This window comes from Nyctibius grandis, chromosome 7 (assembly GCF_013368605.1).
Source record: "Nyctibius grandis isolate bNycGra1 chromosome 7, bNycGra1.pri, whole genome shotgun sequence".
Classification (NCBI taxonomy): domain Eukaryota; kingdom Metazoa; phylum Chordata; class Aves; order Nyctibiiformes; family Nyctibiidae; genus Nyctibius; species Nyctibius grandis.
Genome location: NC_090664.1, coordinates 32,103,722 through 32,122,769, shown reverse-complemented (window position 1 = coordinate 32,122,769; position 19,048 = coordinate 32,103,722). Strand labels below are relative to the sequence as shown.

Here is a 19,048-nt window from a genome sequence, read left to right as displayed (position 1 = left end):
ATGTCCTCGTAAAAGGCTATCAAGTTGGTTAAGCATGACTTCCTCTTGGTGAAGCCATGTTGACTGCCCCTAATGATCCCCCTATCCTTGATGTGCCTAGAGACAGCATCAAGAACAAGTTGTTCCATCACCTTTCTGGGGATGGAGGTGAGGCTGACCGGTCTATAGTTACCCGGGTCCTCCTTCTTGCCCTTTTTGAAGACTGGAGTGACATTCGCTTTCCTCCAGTCCTCAGGCACCTCTCCCGTTGCCCACGACTTAGCAAAGATGATGGAGAGTGGCCTAGCAATGACTTCCGCCAGCTCCCTCAGCACCCGCGGATGCATCCCATCAGGGCCCATGGATTTATGGACGTCCAGATTGCTTAATTGGTCCCTGACCCAGCCCTCATCAACCAAGACAGATTCCTCCTCTATCCTGACTTCTTCTGGGGCCTCAGGGGGCCGGGGCTCCTCAGGACAGCCTCCAGCAGTATAGACAGAGGCAAAGAAGGCATTCAGTAACTCCGCCTTCTTTTTATCCTCTGTCTCCAGGGCCCCCACCTCATTCATCAGTGGGCCTACATTGCCTCTAGTGTTGCCTTTACCTGCAATGTATTTGAAGAAGCCCTTTCTGTTGTCCTTGACCTCTCTTGCAAGGTTTAATTCCAAGGAGGCCTTAGCTTTCCTAGTTGCCTCCCTACATCCTCTGACAACAGACTTATATTCCTCCCAAGTGGCCAGCCCCTCCTTCCATGATCTGTACACCCTCTTCTTCCACTTGAGTTTGCCCAGCAGTTCCCTGTTTAACCATGCAGGTCTCCTGCTACCCTTCCTTGACTTCCTACCTGTTGGGATGCTCTGATCTTGAGCACGGAAGAAGCAGTCCTTGAATGCTAACCAACTATCTTGGGCCCCCTTACCTTCTAGTACCCTGTCCCATGGGATTTCCCCTAGCAATTGCTTGAAAAGGCCAAAGTTGGCCCTCCTGAAGTCCAGGGTTGTGATTCTGCTAGCTATTCTGTTCCTGCCACATGAGATCCTGAACTCTACCATCTCATGGTCACTACAACCAAGGCTGCCCTCAACCTTCACCTCTTCAACCAGACCCTCCTTGTTAGTGAGGATAAGATCCAGGATAATATCTCTGTTCTTCACTTGCATAAATCTCCACAATGTTTCCAATATTTTTTCTCTAGCCTCCTCACAACTTCTTCTGTATTTTCTGTGAGAAAAAGTGACCAGAACACTCAGTCCCCACCAGAAATGCTTCATTTATCCTGTGCCATTGTAGCACCACTATTATTTGTCATTTCCCTTTTTATTAATCTTAATATGTGCCTCATATTCAATAAAGATGTGTCCTCGGTGCTTTATAAACCTCTTTTTGCTAGTGTCACTGGTGAATATGGAATACTTGGGACATCTGTCTTGGTACAGAGCATGGTAGCTATCAGTCAATACATGAATGACAGAAAAATGAAACAGTGAGTGAAGTAAACAGAATGACATTTATATTTAAGAGATCACTGTTCACAATCAGGTCTCTGTGTGAGCTTGCAGAAAGGTTCTGGAGAATGCCATTCCCTAAGCAAGAATAAGAGATATTCAAGCAGCAAAGCACAGAGCCAGAAACGTAGATGATAGAGGTTCCGCCTGCGTGGGGAGGAAGGAAAAGCTGTTCTTTCCCTGGGCTCATTCCAGGCTTTTTTTCTTTCTTAGCACTTAAGAGGATACTAAGATAGTGTGAATTTGACTACTGCTTACAGGAAGAAAACTGCACCCCGAGGAAGACTATGGGTTAGTATGCAGAAGAAAATGTTCAGAGCGATATAAGCAAGCATGGCAATACACAGATTTTTTTTTAATCTTTTTTACCTTTTTTCTTATACGGAGGAGCTCTGTTCATCCTCTCATAGCATTTGAACTGCGAATCTATTATCTTCTGTCGTATGACTGAATTTTCAGTTACTACAGGCTCTAATGTAGGATCAGTATAATTTACGGTAGAAGAAAGACTTGGAACCATTCTCTGTACAGAAAGGAAAAACTGTTAGTACAAGTGAATAAACCAGGAGGATAAAATAAAAAAGTGAGGATCAGAAATCTCTGTTATACATTCTTCAAAGGCCTTTTATTTGCACATGTGTTTAGCATTATGATGGGCATTATACTGCTTGCAAAGTAAATGCTAAATTTTTACTAGTTTACCTCACTATAAACTCAGGATTTTAATGAAGCCCCTTTTCTTGCCAAAAGAGAAGACCATGAAATACTCGATAAAGTCTTCAAAATATTTTCATGTAGCTTAGTGATCATGTAGCTTAGTATCTGCCCAAAGTTACACCCATGTATTTCCACTCACTTGTGCTGATTTCTCTCCAGACTGCCCAGACAAAATACCTCAGTGTCACAGCCTTGAAACTTATTATTTCATGTTTCATGTCACCTGCTTTGAGCTCCTTCAACTGTTACGGTCATAGAAATACAGGGCAGAGAGTTTAACCTCACTACCTGGCCTTAGCTACTAGTTAAGTACCTAAGCAAAGTGACCCTACATTTGAGAATCTGAATAACAGAGTTCTCTTTGATCAAGGGGCATCTTCTGACTTCTCCCACTGTGAGCTGCCTGAAGGGTAAAGAGAAGGATCATCACCTCTGGAAGGCAAAAAAATCTCATGTAGAGAGGTCAGCTATCTTTTTTTCCATCCATCCATCCATCCATCCATCCATCCATCCGTTGCACAGCCCAGGTCTGTGAGTCAGGGTGGAAACGAGAGTATGGAGCTTTAGTTAATTCTGTTCTACCTTAATCCTGTATCAGGACACTTCTCTGCATGAAGGTGCTAGGAAAGGATTAATTCCTCCGCTTCCCCAGCAAAAGCAATGCTGCTTTGGCACTTTCCTTCATGACTCTCTACTTTTTCCTTATACTAAACCATACTAAAGCCATCGCAAACACCTACAGAGTCATCTACAGGCTGCTTCAAAACTCAGGACTCTCATATACACACAGACTTGACTTTTTTAGCACCAAATACTAGTACGCAGATCTTTAAGCAACCATTTTTAGTTGTTCAAAGTGAAAACATGACAGGTTTGAAAGTTCAAATATCAGCTTACTTCTGAAATTGTTGCTTCCCTTTTTTTTTATTGCACATCACAAGCAACTGCATCTCACTAATACATTACTTTCTTTTCCATTTGCACAGCTAAAACACCTTGATAAAATACACAGCAAAACCACAGCATGTCTGACTTAGTTGAAAATAAAAAGGCATTACTTTATCCTGATACTTCTGTGCCAAACCATGTCAGTTTAACCTTTACACTCACACACCCAATTATTTTTTCCTAATGTAATCTAATCTCTTTCGATACTAACATTTTCATTTGGAACCGTATATAGATACTGTCTGAAGACTGGAGGACAGCGAAGGCAGTTTATCTCAGTCATTGCACTTAAATAGGTACTGGAAATAAAATGGGACGAATAAGAAGGAATATATTTTCTGGCAGATACAATTTTATATAAATTTTATGTGTATGTATAGACACATACACACAGATATACTTGGCCAGTAAAGCCATTTGGAACATTTAATCTGGCCATCCAAGTGAAAAATTAAGCATCTAGAAAGCCAGAACATAAAATACAGAAGCAAAGCCAAACATATCACAGATCCCTCACTTATGAAAAGATTAAAGGGAGTAGCTGGAGTCCATGAGGGTCATGTAAAAACCAAACAAGCAATGTCCTAAATCCAGCAAGTCTAGGAAAGTGCAGATAAGGTTCTTGAGACGCCCTCAGATCTGTCTTAGCCCTTCATGTCCATGTATTGCCACAGGCTTCAGTGATTCATAGATACTCCATGCTTATTTTTTTCTTTCTTATTTTGAATAACACCTCAGTTCCAAGCTGTATGCATTCATGAGAGGAATAATGGTATCATCAAAGAAAGCCAGGGGGACTTCTGTGGCATTGCCTCTGTTCTTGACAATTCCTCTGTTACTCTGGGCCAGTTTAGGAACACACTCGTCTTTTGAAAGTGTAACCATGTGATTATACTTGGAAAACATCACCTGTTTTCCTTGTCCTGAAACAATGTTTTTATTTAATTTTTGTTTTCTTCTCGGAAGGAGATGATCTGTTCTTCACATGTGTTTGACCAAACAAGATCAAAATCATTTCACACTGACAGGGACCAGAAAGACTGGTGTTGCTGGCCATGAATACTGTTGCCATTTCATTTGCTTTATCTGTACAGAATAAAGCACAACACAGACATGAAACAACTGGCAAATACCAGCTACACAGACAGAAACTGTAGAAACTTCAGTGCTTCAGAACATCTTTCCTCTATTCTAACTTTTTTGGTATCCTCTTTTACACAACGTTTTTAAAAGGACAGGCCATTCCCGGAAGATTGCTCAGTACAAAAACATACAAGCTGAAATCAAAAGTAAGATATACCATCAGAAAAGGAATGCTCTATTTACGTCTTTTAACTGGTGAAGATATAACAGTTTGTAACTAGGGATGATGATTTTGAGGGGTAAGATACAATTCAGAGACTGAAGACACTTTACTCTAAAAGGTCAGTCTCGTAACTCCCTATGTGTAAGGGACTAATCCAATTCCTGAAGAAGACAGTTTTTGTTGGGTACAGGTTAATGAGAATATTTTAATACTTGGAGGGAGAGAGTACCTGTGGTGGTAGATAGGATAAATGTCTTGGATTGTGCACAAAATTATTTAAAGTGCTCAACCATGTAACCAGGAGGACTGTCCATTCTACCGCCTCTGAGCAAGGCAGTCATGGCCCAGCTGAAATTGCCAGCAAAATTTCTGTTGCCCACATGTGGGCCAGAGATTCACTCAGAGAGATTAAAAATATGATGAGACTGTGTCACTAAAGCTCAATGGAAATTACTTCATCAGTGGAAATCACTTAATGGCCTACAGTAAATCTAAAGCAAGTTTGGATAAAGACTGGAATAATAAAATTAGATTATAGCTGTCTCTTAAACTATCTGATTTTTTTTCTTTATTACCAAACACAGATTTTTGCACACAAATCTTTCCAGGCACTTTTGATGTAATCGAATAGCTTGTGTGTGAAATCAAATTAAGGGGTTATACGTAGGTGTGCTACTGGTATTGTTCATCTGTGATACGCCCTTTAAATGTACTCTTCCCTTTGATTGCTATTACTCATTTCTGTTTGCCTAGATTTGAAAAGCTGGCCATGAAAGTTTGAACAATATTTTCTTCTACCTTAAAATCAGATGACCATTTCAGCAGACTAATGAAAAATAAATTTGGCGGCTTGCTGGAGGTTGAGCAGTCACATCCCTGTTTGTGATGCTGCTGTTTTCTACTGTGCATAGGAGAATCACATGTCCACCACCACTCTGGGACTCGGAGCCTAAAGCCTGACGCCCCCAAAGTCAGTTCAGTGGGCTGATGATCCAGCCTTATATTCCGGGGGCTCGGTCAGACACAAATCTTGGTACAGTTTGTGACAGTGGATATTATTGTTTCATTCTTCTTGCGCTCCTTACCGTAGGGGGTCTAAAAAGGGCAAACAGGGCAGAAAGAAATCTCTGGGTCATTATTCTGTTACCAGAGGTAGCAGACGCCTGGGCATGGCTACACAGGGGAAAAGCTTAGTGTGTAGCATGGGAGAGGCTGGGAATGTCCCACGAGTCTGTGTGTGTCTCTGTGTGTGTGTGTGTGTGTATGCTCTCAGGTAATTAATGATTAGGAATCACCTCTGCGACTACGTTTTCATAATTATATCTAGGTATTTTAGGAATTAAGTTTCAAAACACATTTTCACCATAAAAAAGCCAAGATTACTTTTCACCAGGTTACTACCTACGGTATTAAAAAATTTTGAATATTCAGAGTCCATTACTGCATGTTAAAACCCCTTCCCATCCATCCATCAGTTACTTCAGATGGAAATACAAATTATTTTGATACAATAAAGGAATGCCTCATTCATTTATAAATATTCTTTATTAAAGAGAAATAAATAATTCACAACTTAATAATCAGGATGTGTTCACAGCCTGAAAATGATTGGTATGATTTCTTCAGAAGCAAACTGTTTAAGTGATGTCCCATGCAGCAGTTTAGCAGCCGTACATATGATGTCACTCCTAAAAGTCCAAGTAAATGACGTCATACATACGACCACCAAGCCACCACATGACAAATGACTGTTATAAGAAAACAAATTATCATTACAAAGAGGAAAAACAGGCTGCTGGGAAAGCTGAAGTTCACTTTATACCTAGAATTAATAAACCAATCTAGAGAAAGCAATTTGGCTTCATTATTAAACTACAACGCAATGAACAAACAGTGCCCCAGTTTCTGTAAGACAGACACCTGCTATTAACCTGTGTAAGACCGTGCCCATTTCTGCAAGAGAGAATCTAGATAAAGCAAGCATAAAATTCCTTTTATTTTTTCTGCAAAATTTTGGACATGATGAACAAGCATCCCCAAATATTCTTCTTCCACCATCAAGGAGCTTGAAGTATACTAACTGTTGACTATACACGACATTTAGGAAAAGAAGGCATTTGTAACTTTCTTTCCTTTTGTTTTTTTCCTCCTTCCACTAAATACAGTGATTTTGCAACATGTATTGTTGAGCTCAGTCAAAATATATTTCAAATTCTGTATGTTCCAACTATTTGTTACTGATTTTGATAGCCCAAACATTCATTTGGTACATTTCTTTTAAAACTGCTATGTGTAGTCACCACTTTGTGGGCCACTAAACTTCAATATATCGCATCTTTGAGCAAGAGCTCAGCACGACTTAGACTGGTTGCGGAGACCCTCTCACACCTTGATTACATTTGAACCACTTTTCACAGCTGCTAGTGTTAGGACAGAGAAGAAAATGACTGTGATGCCTTAGGAAGGTCATTACTGAATGGAACTCGGTAAACATAAAGACCATTTCTTATCCATCACAAATGTGCTAGGAAGCAGCAGATAATTTCTTTGGGGAAACACCTCGACACAACATGTTTTGCTTAACCACCAAATGTTAAAAATTTTCCCATAATCAATTGCTGTTGAAGCACAATGGAAATTGTCTCACAGTGAGATCCCATATGACTTATATTGCAGATTTTGGCAGCTGTTTAAACAAGCACGAAATTATCAACCACAGCAGATGAAGACAAGGCACTTGTAATGAAAAGCAACTCACGAATCTTACAGTTCTTTTCCATTGCTGCAGCATTTGCGAGGAAGCTTTACTCTTAGAGTAGCCTGATGCAAACTGCAGGCTTAAAGAAAGGCTGCAGAATACTTAATGGATTTTTGCTTGCAGCTCGGATTATCATTTTGCGAGGGGCCTCTTTAGGGCGATCCGTTGCATAGCAACATTCTTATTTTTTAAAAAAGCAAAGATGGAGGCAAAAAGTCCTGATGACCCCTGAAACTGGGGCGAATAGAATATGGCATTCATCTCCCTCTTGGAAAACCATGAGCAGCCTGAGTCTCAAATTCTTACACTAATTCTCACCACCTTAAACCATCAGCAGCTTGTTTTCCTGAGTTTTCCTTGCACGAAAAGAGCTCCAGAACTTGCAAGTCCACTTCCTTACAGCTTGAAGCAACCTACAGCTTTCAAAGGCATGGTCTCAGGTGATGAGACCCAGAGGGATCTCATCATCCAAGGCTGGGGAAACCCCTGGGCTCCCAGCAGTGCCAGACAGAAAGCAAGGCTCTGACGAAGCATGCCAAGGGAGGCTGTCACAGATCTTCAGCAGCTCTTCTGGCCCACCAAAGGGTGGGACCTGCTCTGGACCAGATGCTGGAAGAGCCGCTGTCTAAGCAGGAAAAGGCTCGTGCTTATGATGCCTGCACAGACATGGATTTTAGAGACTCGTGGTAACAGCCACTGAGCTGGGCAGGTGGCAGGAACCCAGGGGAGCACATGGATGCACCACCTCAACCAGTGCATACTGTCTTCCCAGCTGTGAGGATCAAATGGGTACAACACAACTGGCGACTTCATCATGGTGCCAAAAGTTTTACTGATTGGCTTCTGGAGACTTGAACCTATTGCAACTGTGTTCCAAAACATGCCAGTTTGTGCAGTTACTGAAAATTACATTTAGGCTTTCACATAATTAATTTTCCGTGTCTTGTGAATGGGAATTATTCACAAGCTTTTCAGGAGCTGACGGAATGTACAAGACTGTGCATAGTTTAGTGACTGAGGCTTGGCAACAATTCGACAGATTTGGACTTAATGAACTTGTACAATTTGTTTTCTACTGAAAATTAATTTATTTTAAAATACAATCTTGGTCTAATGGTCCTAATTGAACAATAGTGTGGTCTTCAGCTGCACCATCCATTTTGTCCTTACTGAGCACTTTGTGGTTGGCTCAGGACAAGAAAATTGGAATATGTGAGAAAAACTACTCCATCAATCCTCATTTACAGGATAAGATCAAACCACAATCTGTGGGCACTAGATGACAATCCTTACTTGACAAAATCAGGTAGAAAATGTAACTCTCTTTTCTCAATGTCCTGCAAAATTGATCAGTCACCCAGGAAAGAAGCCCAAGCTTGTTTCCTCCTCCTCATTCTCTGCAGTTTGATGCCCCTGGACACACTGTGCTGATGCTCCATCTTTCTTGCAGAGACAAACGTACACTGAGAAGACAAACTAATTGCTCCAGCGCGCAGGGGCTCATGTACTTGAGGAAACAAATCTCAGTCACATTTTGTGACTTTCAATAATTACCAAAACTAGACAATATCAGGAATAAAGTGAACTAAGAAATAATCAACAGTTAAAATTTCTAATGGAATTAGCTTTGAATTGTAGAGGACCCTCTGGTGATGCCGCAAGCATTGTCATTATTCTGCATCCAAGAGCAAGGGAAGCCATCAAAGAGGAAGACAATAAGGAGTTTGTTTTATTTCTAAATTAGATTTTGGAGCAACTGGTTCTTTAGGTTTTGTTTGGCAAAGATGAGTTATTATGGACCTGTACACAGAAGAGTAAAGTGCTATTTATGCTATGCATAAAATGACATATGTAAGAGAGATGGTTTCTATCAGAAGGTACCAAAACCACTTGGTGACAGGTCTAAAGGCTGGAGACTGTGGGGAAGAGGGGGGCGGTGTCTATGGACACCGTGTAGCTAGGGTCTAGGACAAAACATTCAAGGAGAGATATGGGATGAATCTGGCACGTAGTGGGACAAATGGCATAAGCAGAGAGCCTGCAGCCCAGAGGAGAAAGCAAGGACCTCAAGAGGTTGTGTTGCTTTACAACAGCCTGCAGTCACCAGCTGGGAGCACAGAACACAGACGAGAGGATGACAGTAAACCATTAAAGCCATCAAAGAAGAAAGATCTGGAGGATGGTTTGTGGGGTGGGTAGAGAACAGGAATGGGAGATCACCCGTGTGTCACAAATCACTTTGATTACTATATCTTCCTCAACCTCAGACAGTGGCTGACATGTAAGTCCAAGGGACTCATAGCTCTGGGAACCAAGGCATGATTAAAAGAACAGAATGGGAAGTGTCTTTCTGGAAGAGAAAGAAAGACACCCTTTCTGTGTTACAGACCACAAATAAAATGTAAAAAATGAATGTTTTCAACCAGCTACAGGTGGGCAATTTTTTGGAAAGATGACGCCAAATATTTTTCATATTTGATCTAACAGCAGTGTTCTGGCAAGTGACATCAAGGAAACAGAGCTTGTTCATGGTCTGCTTCCCTAACTGGAAGATAAATTAATCTAGGAGGTGTCTAAGTAGATCACAGTATGGCCACTGCAGTGGGGAAGGAAGGAATATAGACACTGGAACAGTGAAATGCAAGGAAATTTGTGCTTAAGTCATCCATCAAAGACAGAAGTTGAAAAGCCCTCTGATGCATAGATATCTAAAAGGAAGGGGATGCAGATCTCACTGCAGAGTTTCTCAGAGAAATCCCAGCCCTGAAGTACTGCAGGAATGAGCACAGAACTAACGCTGCACACATGCTACCATGGGTTAGAGATTTAAAAGATTTGCGGATAACAGGGCAAGGATCAGCCCAGTCCTTCAAGGGCTGACCTACAAATCCAGGCTGTACATCAGAGCACCTCAGACACTCAGAAATGCTGTTGTCAATTGTAGTTATCAGAATATTTACAGTCCTGTCATTTGACTGGAGAAGAAAAATAATCTGGAACTGTTCCTTCAGTCAGCATTGGCTTTTATAGGAAGACTTGCTGTTCTTTGCCAAGGTCCCTGTCAGGCTATGCAGATCAGCTGGGATTCAAGCCCAGAAGGAAGCTGGTGTCTGTCAAGCTGTTTGGTTAGAGAGATCTCTGACCATGGGTGATGTCCCAGCCAGTGCATTGCTACGTACATCCCTTGCAGGGCTCTGTGTTACAGCCACTAAAGGCTGCAAATACCAGAATAATCTGATACACCTCAAGGCAGAAGACTTTTGCCAACACAGGGATGATTCCTCAAACCATTAACTAACTCTGGATTAATCAGAGACCAAGTCAGCAGAAATGTATTAGCTCTCCTCTGTTCTTACTCGTGCTCTCTGGCCCTTCTTTGGTTGAGGGTCCTAATCCTGAACTATGAGTTCAGTATTTTACCAAAATGAAGTGCTCTTTGGTGTTCTCCTGGGTTCTTCATGATATAATTTCACTGCTTTCTTTTCGTCTCCTTCTATTCATCATTCTCTTACAGTTCTCTACTTTCCTTCCCTCCTTTTTATTCATATAAATTTAATAGGTGAACAGCACTGTGGGCAAGTTATCCTAGGCTGGAAGAAGAGAAAGGAATCCAACCCAACAGACAAACCAGGGAGAGCAGTTTCTACTGTTCCCCAATGTGTCTTTGAGCCCCCTTCCTACAACTTACAGCCACAAAAGACAGGAGCTGATGGGGAGATGCACAGAAACGTTCCACATTCAGGTGTTGGAAGAGAAGTTGAGGAGCAGAGGGGCGTGAGGAGTTAACCAACAAAACACAATTAAGAAGAGTAAGAATCAAAGCTTTCTCTGCGAACACAGAGATAATCGGTTGGGGAATGAGGTGGTGTCCGGCATGTGAGTCACTCATACCACACCAAGGTAGAGAGGTGCTTGTTCCGAATAGCATCATTCAGACATAATCTGACCATCCTGTAACTGAGGCTCTGGGTAGTATTCTCATTTCTGAGTACCTGTAATGTCTTTGATTTTATGACAATTGCTAATAATTTGAGGTTTCACAAGTAGAGATCAGAGAAAGCATTCAACTTACATGAGAGGTTTTTAGTCAAGTAGAAATGAATTTGCTACATAGTTAGAACAATAGTTACTCAGCCATGTTGCATGCATTGAAATAACAGTAATATTGACATTAATCAGTTGAAAATGGCATTTGAACTGAATAACTAAACTTTATACTGTCATTTTCCATTTCATTTGCTTTCCTAAGAGCACGGTAACTATAAACAGTGATAATCCACAATTACTTAAGTCAGTCTAAGTCTCACACAACAATGTTAAGGATGTTTTCAAATCTGTAAGTTTTAATATCTCTGATATGTTGTAGCCTGTAAAACACAGAAATGAAAAATCACATGCATTACCTTCTTCAGACTTGCAGGTCTGTTTCACCAAGAAACTATTGTTTCAAGTTCAAATTTTATGAGCTATCTTATTTAGAAACTTTATTAACCTTATTTTGAAATTTAGCAGTAAAGGAACTCATTCCTTCACCCATGCAGTATAACAAATATAACTCAGTACTCCTTATTTTTCTGAACATCAGCACAAGGTTAAATTTGGCAGGTGTCACAAGCAGTTCAGTTCTCTCATACTTACAATTAGAAGGATGATCAGTAAGAAGCAAGTGTGGGTTATTTTTTTCATTGTGGAGTCTTCCTGGAAAGACACGTTGTAGCTGATCCTTCTGGGAATTAAACAACAAAACCAAAAACAGTATTAGGCTTTACTTGTTAAGATATATGCCTTGTCTTTGTGTATGAGCATCTTTTTAGACTTAAAGTGCACTCTGCATGTGTGCGAGTGTGCCCCCAGCCTTGTGTGTGCTCATGTTTAATTTCACTGGTGATGGGTATGCTTTTAATCTCGTCTCTGCCACCGATCTCTGGTGGTAAATTCAGATGATGTGGGGTATAGCTCCATGATACTACATTGCCAGCAGTAGATCTGGGTTAAGCTCCACGTCTTTGACAGCTGAGGCTACCTTGGTTGTCCTGATTCAGCTGCTTCTAACCTACACATACAGCTGCAGACCTCTGAAGAATACGGATATTTAAAAAATTATCTAAAAAACCCCAAAAGATCTGGTTTGCAGATAGGCGTAATGGCACTCAAAAGGCATATTTATGGGGCTACAGAAAGCCAGAGATTGGGTAACTTCTAGCTAGATGAACAAACAAGTGTGGCAGGAAAAGAGAGCGAAACTGTGAACAACGCTGTGGGATTTCGCACTCCCTAATGCAGCTAGCTTGGCCAGGCGGTGGATAGACACACAGCAGTGTAACCCTCAGGCTGTCGAGAATGACTGCTTCAGCCACGCAACTGGAGAAGTGGTGTGGAGAAGCAGAGTGTGGCCACAACTCCACAGGCTTGGAGGAAACTGGATCGGCAGCTTTTTGTTTTGTTTTTTTTTTTTCTCCTAAATCAATACCCATCTGGCCTTTCTGGGAAAAATATCCAGGGTTCTCCTTATATCATCACATTTCTTCGCAGTTGTGGGAGTTGAAGCAAGCAAAGCTCTTTGCCTTAGCACATCATTTTTAGTTTTATAAAAATGGAACTTCTGCATTAGAGTGAGAAACATGGCTTTTGTCAAGGCACAGTGCCCTCTGATGTCTCATGGACCACTAGTGGTGCAGGGGCCAGAGGCTGAGCAACATGCCTATAGAGCACCTTTGGCCACAGTAAGACAGTGAGCACTCTCACACCTTTATTTTTCAGACAGCTTAAAAACTAAGAATGAGGTGTTTTTTACCTGGGCAAACAATCCTGACATATCTGAAACCCAGGAGTTTAATGGGAAAAAGGCACACAGACTTGGATGCTTAGCCTACTTTACATGTAGCGAGCCACACAATCACCTGGGTAACTTGTCCTTGGTACTGTCTCTAGGCACATCAAGAATAGGGGGATCATTAGGGGCACTCAACATGGCTTCACCAAGGGGAAGTCATGCTTAACCAACTTGATAGCCTTTTATGAGGACATAACCCGGTGGACAGATGATGGTAAAGCTGTGGATGTGGTCTATCTATCTCGATTTCAGTAAAGCGTTTGACACGGCCTCCCACAACATCCTTGCAGCTAAACTGAGGAAGTGTGGTGTGGATGATCGGGTAGTGAGGTGGATTGTGAACTGGCTGAAGGAAAGAAGCCAGAGAGTGGTGGTCAATGGGACGGAGTCCAGTTGGAGGCCTGTGTCTAGCAGAGTCCTGCAAGGGTCGGTACTGGGACCAGTACTATTCAATATATTCATTAATGACTTGGATGAGGGAATAGAGTGCACTGTCAGCAAGTTCGCTGATGACACCAAACTGGGAGGAGTGGCTGACACAATGGAAGGCTGCGCAGCCATTCAGAGAGACCTGGACAGGCTGGAGAGTTGGGCGGGGAGAAATTTAATGAAATATAACAAGGGCAAGTGTAGGGTCCTGCATCTGGGCAAGAACAACTCCAGGTATGAGTACAAGTTGGGGACAGACCTGTTGGAGAGCAGCATAGGGGAAAGGGACCTGGGGGTCCTAGTGGACAGCAGGATGACCATGAGCCAGCAATGTGCCCTTGTGGCCAAGAAGGCCAATGGCATCCTGGGGTGTATTAGAAGGGGTGTGGTCAGCAGGTCGAGAGAGGTTCTCCTCCCCCTCTACTCTGCCCTGGTGAGGCCGCATCTGGAATATTGTGTCCAGTTCTGGGCCCCTCAGTTCAAGAAGGACAGGGAAGTGCTAGAGAGAGTCCAGCGCAGAGCCACGAAGATGATTAAGGGGGTGGAACATCTCCCTTGTGAGGAGAGGCTGAGGGAGCTGGGTCTCTTTAGCTTGGAGGAGACTGAGGGGTGACCTCATTAATGTTTATAAATATGTAAAGGGCAAGTGTCATGAGGATGGAGCCAGGCTCTTCTCAGTGACATCCCTTGACAGGTCAAGGGGCAATGGGTGCAAGCTGGAACACAGGAGGTTCCACATAAATATGAGGAAAAACTTCTTTATGGTGAGGGTGACCGAACACTGGAACAGGCTGCCCAGAGAGGTTGTGGAGTCTCCTTCTCTGGAGACATTCAAAACCCACCTGGACGCGTTCCTGTGTGATATGGTCTAGGCAATCCTGCTCCGGCAGGGGGATTGGACTAGATGATCTTTCGAGGTCCCTTCCAATCCCTAACACTCTGTGATTCTGTGATTCTGTGATTTGTCTCTGCAACACCACTGTAACAGCTTTTCTCATCTTGAAATGATTTGGAAACTCACCCATTTCAGAGGGGAAGAAAAACATGAGATCAGTGTTAACCATCCTCATCTAAAGCAGAAATATGTAATCTCAAAATGTACTAAATGTGTGGCACTTCTACTTCAATGTAACACATGTGGATGTAATCTCCTACCAGATCCAAACGGGAGTGTTGCCATCACGTGTCACTGAGATTACACAAAACACAAAGTGATGGAAAAGAGGATTCAGAGGATTTGCCTCTAATAAGAAGTAGCCTCATTACTCTCTGAGCCTTGCCAGAACCATTCTGGGGTGCCAGAGGTAATGGGACACAGAAGTAATTCGTAATTATGCTGCCTGCTACATATTTGTATTTGATCAGCAATGGCAGACAACTCAATTGAAGAAAAAATTGGACATCTAGATCAGAGGAAAATGCCTGGAATTGTCTGCACCTTCTTCAGACTATCCACTGCAGTGTGTATTGGTTCAAAACAGCCAAAAAGATTCATGGGCATATACTGGGCACTTGGTCAGCTGTGCAATGAGCAGACACACAAGCACGAATATGTGTGTTCATACAGTTACGCACGGTACTGTAAAGCGTTCCGTAGTGTGTTGTAAAGCCGCTCTGGTAGGCGCCTCTGTTCTCGCTAGCCTCATTACTTCTGCCACATCTATAGGGATTTGGTAAAAAGCACGCAAAGGAAGGACTTTGGCTTACAAACTGTTGACAGTTTTAAAATATACATCACTTCCCACAAATGGCATGGAGATCAACACAATATCGTGACCTAGAAAGCATAAGCAAAATCAATAGCAATTGAAGTTACCTGTGATATATGTACTTATCCTGTACTTTGTGCTGGGGGTGCTTGCAGCACTATGTTGGTTATAGCTGTAGCTGCAGGTAAATCTTATCCTCGTGAGACTTTGTGAACATTTGTTATTATGTACTGAAAGAGCTATTTAAAGTCTCTCCTAATTAAGAAAAAGCCATCCTAAAATATTTAACCCATTATTTTTCCCCTCTGTTAACTGTGATGGCTGTGCCATATGATACCACATATGAGTAAATGAGTAAGAATTATTTTCCACACTAAATCTTATATTTGATAGTCTTGATATTTCTAGTCTTTCTTCTTCTAGCCAGCTCTAACCACAGGAACGGCTGATAAGTTACATAAAATCCAGTACCTCTTTTTTCTTCCTCTTTCACACGGGTATTTTCCAGTGACAACAATTTCAACAATTGTTGAATAACAATATTTTAACTATCCTAGTATACAGCCTCTGACCAAAAAGTGGCTTTTCGCTAACTGTAAGAATGGCCCGTAGCACTACAGCACACTTGGGTTAGCATCAGTACTGGATCAAGGATGATGAACCACATTGAAATGAAAAGCTACATGCAGGTAAGAAGTGTTGGCCAATGGGCAGGGCAGAAACTATAAGGAGGTAGAAAGATTCACAGAAAGGGGAGCCCCAAGAGATGGACCCTGTCACTCTCAGGACAGAAGAACAGACCATGGCTCTGCCCCCATCTCCAGCGATCCAGGTTCAGGTGTGACATGACAGGCAAGCTGGGATGTGTGAAGCAGCACACTCAAGTGCCCTGGGGTTCGGGTCTCTTGTGCTATAGCTATCACTTTTTTACACCAACTGGCATTACTGCCCATGGACAGCCTGCTTGCGGCCAAAGGGAGGCTAGATACCTCAGAGCAGCCTCACTCAGAGCATAGGCGCTGTCCCGATTCCTGTTTCTATACTGTTTATCCTTTTTCCATCAGTCCAATAATGTCCTTGCTCGATGTTAAGATAATATAATGTGCTTCACACATTTAAGTTTTAGTACATCCGTATTTAGTGATTAACCATAAGCACACTGCTGAAGTCCAGACCTCTTCCATGATTGTATTAATTCTTCACACTCTGTTGCTTATAATAGTTGTGTGTTAAATCCCCGTCTGTTTTTTAAACTAGAATATTGTTCGTTCTTTCTTCATAAATGTAGCATAGCTCATTATGTGCTAAGATATTCTTCCTGCTTCAGCTATTATAGTAATACCATTGACACTTTGGGATTAGTCCTGAAGCTCATCTGAGGATGAGCACAGCATCCTACTTAGCACTGACATCCCTTTTGGCTCTGTCCCAGTTTCTACAGCTGCAGTACTACGCTGAACAGGGCTTCAATTACAATTACCATCGGGTTACCCAGAAGGTGGGACAACCCTCCCTGCACAGCCATTTGCACAAGGCCAACACGGGGGGGGGTCAAATTTAGTCAGAAAGGAGGCTATGAGGGGGAAGATTCAAAAGAGGGCAGTAGAGCGACATTTCTTTGCTGAGATCTGAAGAAATGATAAGAAAGAAAGGCCTTTTTGGAGGAAGAATTGGAATAAACTTCTCATTTAATTATTCTGCTCTGATAATTCTGCAATGCCATCTTTCACAATAGTGCTGACATACCTTTGGAGGAAAAAATGGTTTTAAGAACATAAAACAGGATTTGTGGGTGTTGGGGCTAAGTACAGAAGTATGACGCAAAAATATCTCTTTCTCAGTTGGTGTATTACTCCCAGAAACTTTGAAAATTCACTTGCTACCTCCTTGTTTGGCTGCAAGTTCCTTAGAGGGCTTCCCTTCCACCCCGTGCAGCTTTCTCTGGGTGAAGAGCTGTGTATCCACCTCGAACCCCAAGGTCTCTAGGATTTCTTAACTGGCGGAGAGGCTTGCAGACCCTCCCAGGTAGTGCCTTGCCACTCACCACAGAAGGGCACCAGCCCACTCTGCCTGCGTTAACACTGGAGGGGGAAACACAGGGCAGAGGCACCTGGGCAAGATACGAGCAAGCCAGTAGACCTTGCTGCTAAGCGTTCAGGGAATTTGGATCCAAGGAGGAGGTTGCAGGTCTGTTTGCATTGCCAAATGCGCAGCTAGTCTTAGGGAAAGTATTAAAACTGTCCCTTCATTCCCAGCTGGACATTTTACCCCTGGGTTCCTAATTTAGGCTACTACTTTGGGCCAGGGGTGAGCTGTACATCACACCTCTATAATCCCAGGTCCTACATAGACCAGCATTGTACCTATAGCCCCTTCCGGCAGAGGAAATGCCATGGGTGTGATCCCCACACGGGAGAAGGGAATAGAGCCAGCCCCTCCTATTTCCCAAGCACGCGCTCTAGCCATTAGCTTGCACTGGTCTGCAAATGGTTTAACTGGCACCAGGATCTTCTGGCAACCACATTTCCAAGGGAAATGGTGACCTCTGCTCAGTTCTTTGTAGGATGCCAGAAAGCTCGTGACTGTCAGAGCCAGGTGGAGAGACATGCGTCCCTACAGCCTCTAGCCAAGTGTCCAGGAAGATGAGGCATGGCAGATGACACATCTAGTGTCTTGTATTCCTGCATTCCCTATTAGTTACCTTTACACAATTCTTTGATCTTTTGTCTAACCCTCCTGAAGTTTTCATACAAAAATCTTCTGAGAAATACAGGTTCCAAATTCTCAATTTCAGGTGTCAGGCACCTAAAGGCACTGCTACATGAAAATTTCAGGCATCTAGGTCACTTGCTGGATCCTACCTCATTCCTTTTGGTAGTCTTGAAGATACTTTCACTATCAGGGAGCCAAATGCTCAGTTGTGTGATGACTGCTCAGCTGTTACACAAGCAGATCACCATTAACTTTCATTAGCTTGCCTGGTGGAGAAGGTGAACTGCATCTTGGAGAGTTGAGTGTGTGCTACATTAACAAATTGAAACTATTAGCTATGGCAAATAGGCAATTTCAGAGCTACACAGATCAAGTGACCAAATAAATCTACTTTATCAATTCATTTGGATTACATGGGAGTTGCAATGTTTGATGCTTCATTTACCATTGCAAACTAGTCAGCAAGAAGGGGCTATTTTACCTTAGGCTTCCCTTTAATCAAATTCTTGCCAATAAACTGGACAAAAATAGAAAGAAACAGAAAGTAGCTACAGACTTGGTTGTGTTTACTTTTAAGGCAATCACAAAGTTTTGAAAAGCCCCCACACTATATATCTGAGCAGACGATGTGATCACACACAGTACAGAGAAAACTGAAGACGGTTGTTGTTAGACTGCGTAATATGACACAGATAAGTATACTTTGAAAGAACAAAAAACGCAAGAACTGTGCTTTGAATAAGAATTATTTACCTGGGACTCTAACAATATGCAAGCCAAATCATCCAGAAGGTTTTCAGTAAAGGCTGAATCTTTTTATGAAATAAAAGAGAGTAAAGCAGTAAAGGAGTTAGAGGAGCTGATTCCTTCCACCTGCCAGGGGCACCTGCGGTGAAGGGCCCTTGGGAGGTTTCCATTACCTAGGAGGGGGGCTGAAGTAGCTAGCTGAGCACTGGCACCTAACTTCTAGGTCCCTGAAGTTAAAGGAATCCCATTTGTATTACACATAGATCTGGGTATGGTAATTCTGCATCCTCTAATGGCTATTATTTGGAGGGGATTCCCACCACATATTAGTAGCCAAGAAAATTATTACTTTTTCAGTACTTAGGAAGCTATCGCTAATTCCCCTTCTTGCTGTAGGCCAAG

General features: G+C 42.4%; 1 protein-coding gene across 1 annotated transcript in view; it reads right to left on the bottom strand.

The window, feature by feature from the left end:
• CALCR (calcitonin receptor) overlaps positions 1-11,902 on the bottom strand; it is a 79,980-nt gene extending 68,078 nt beyond the window's left edge. The window contains exons 1-2 of the mRNA XM_068405399.1: positions 11,855-11,902; positions 1,857-2,010 (exon numbers count right to left, since the gene is read on the bottom strand). Of these exons, the coding sequence (XP_068261500.1) occupies positions 1,857-2,010; positions 11,855-11,902 (202 nt within the window). The remainder of the gene's footprint in view (positions 1-1,856; positions 2,011-11,854) is intronic.
• Between the last annotated feature and the right edge of the window lie 7,146 nt (positions 11,903-19,048).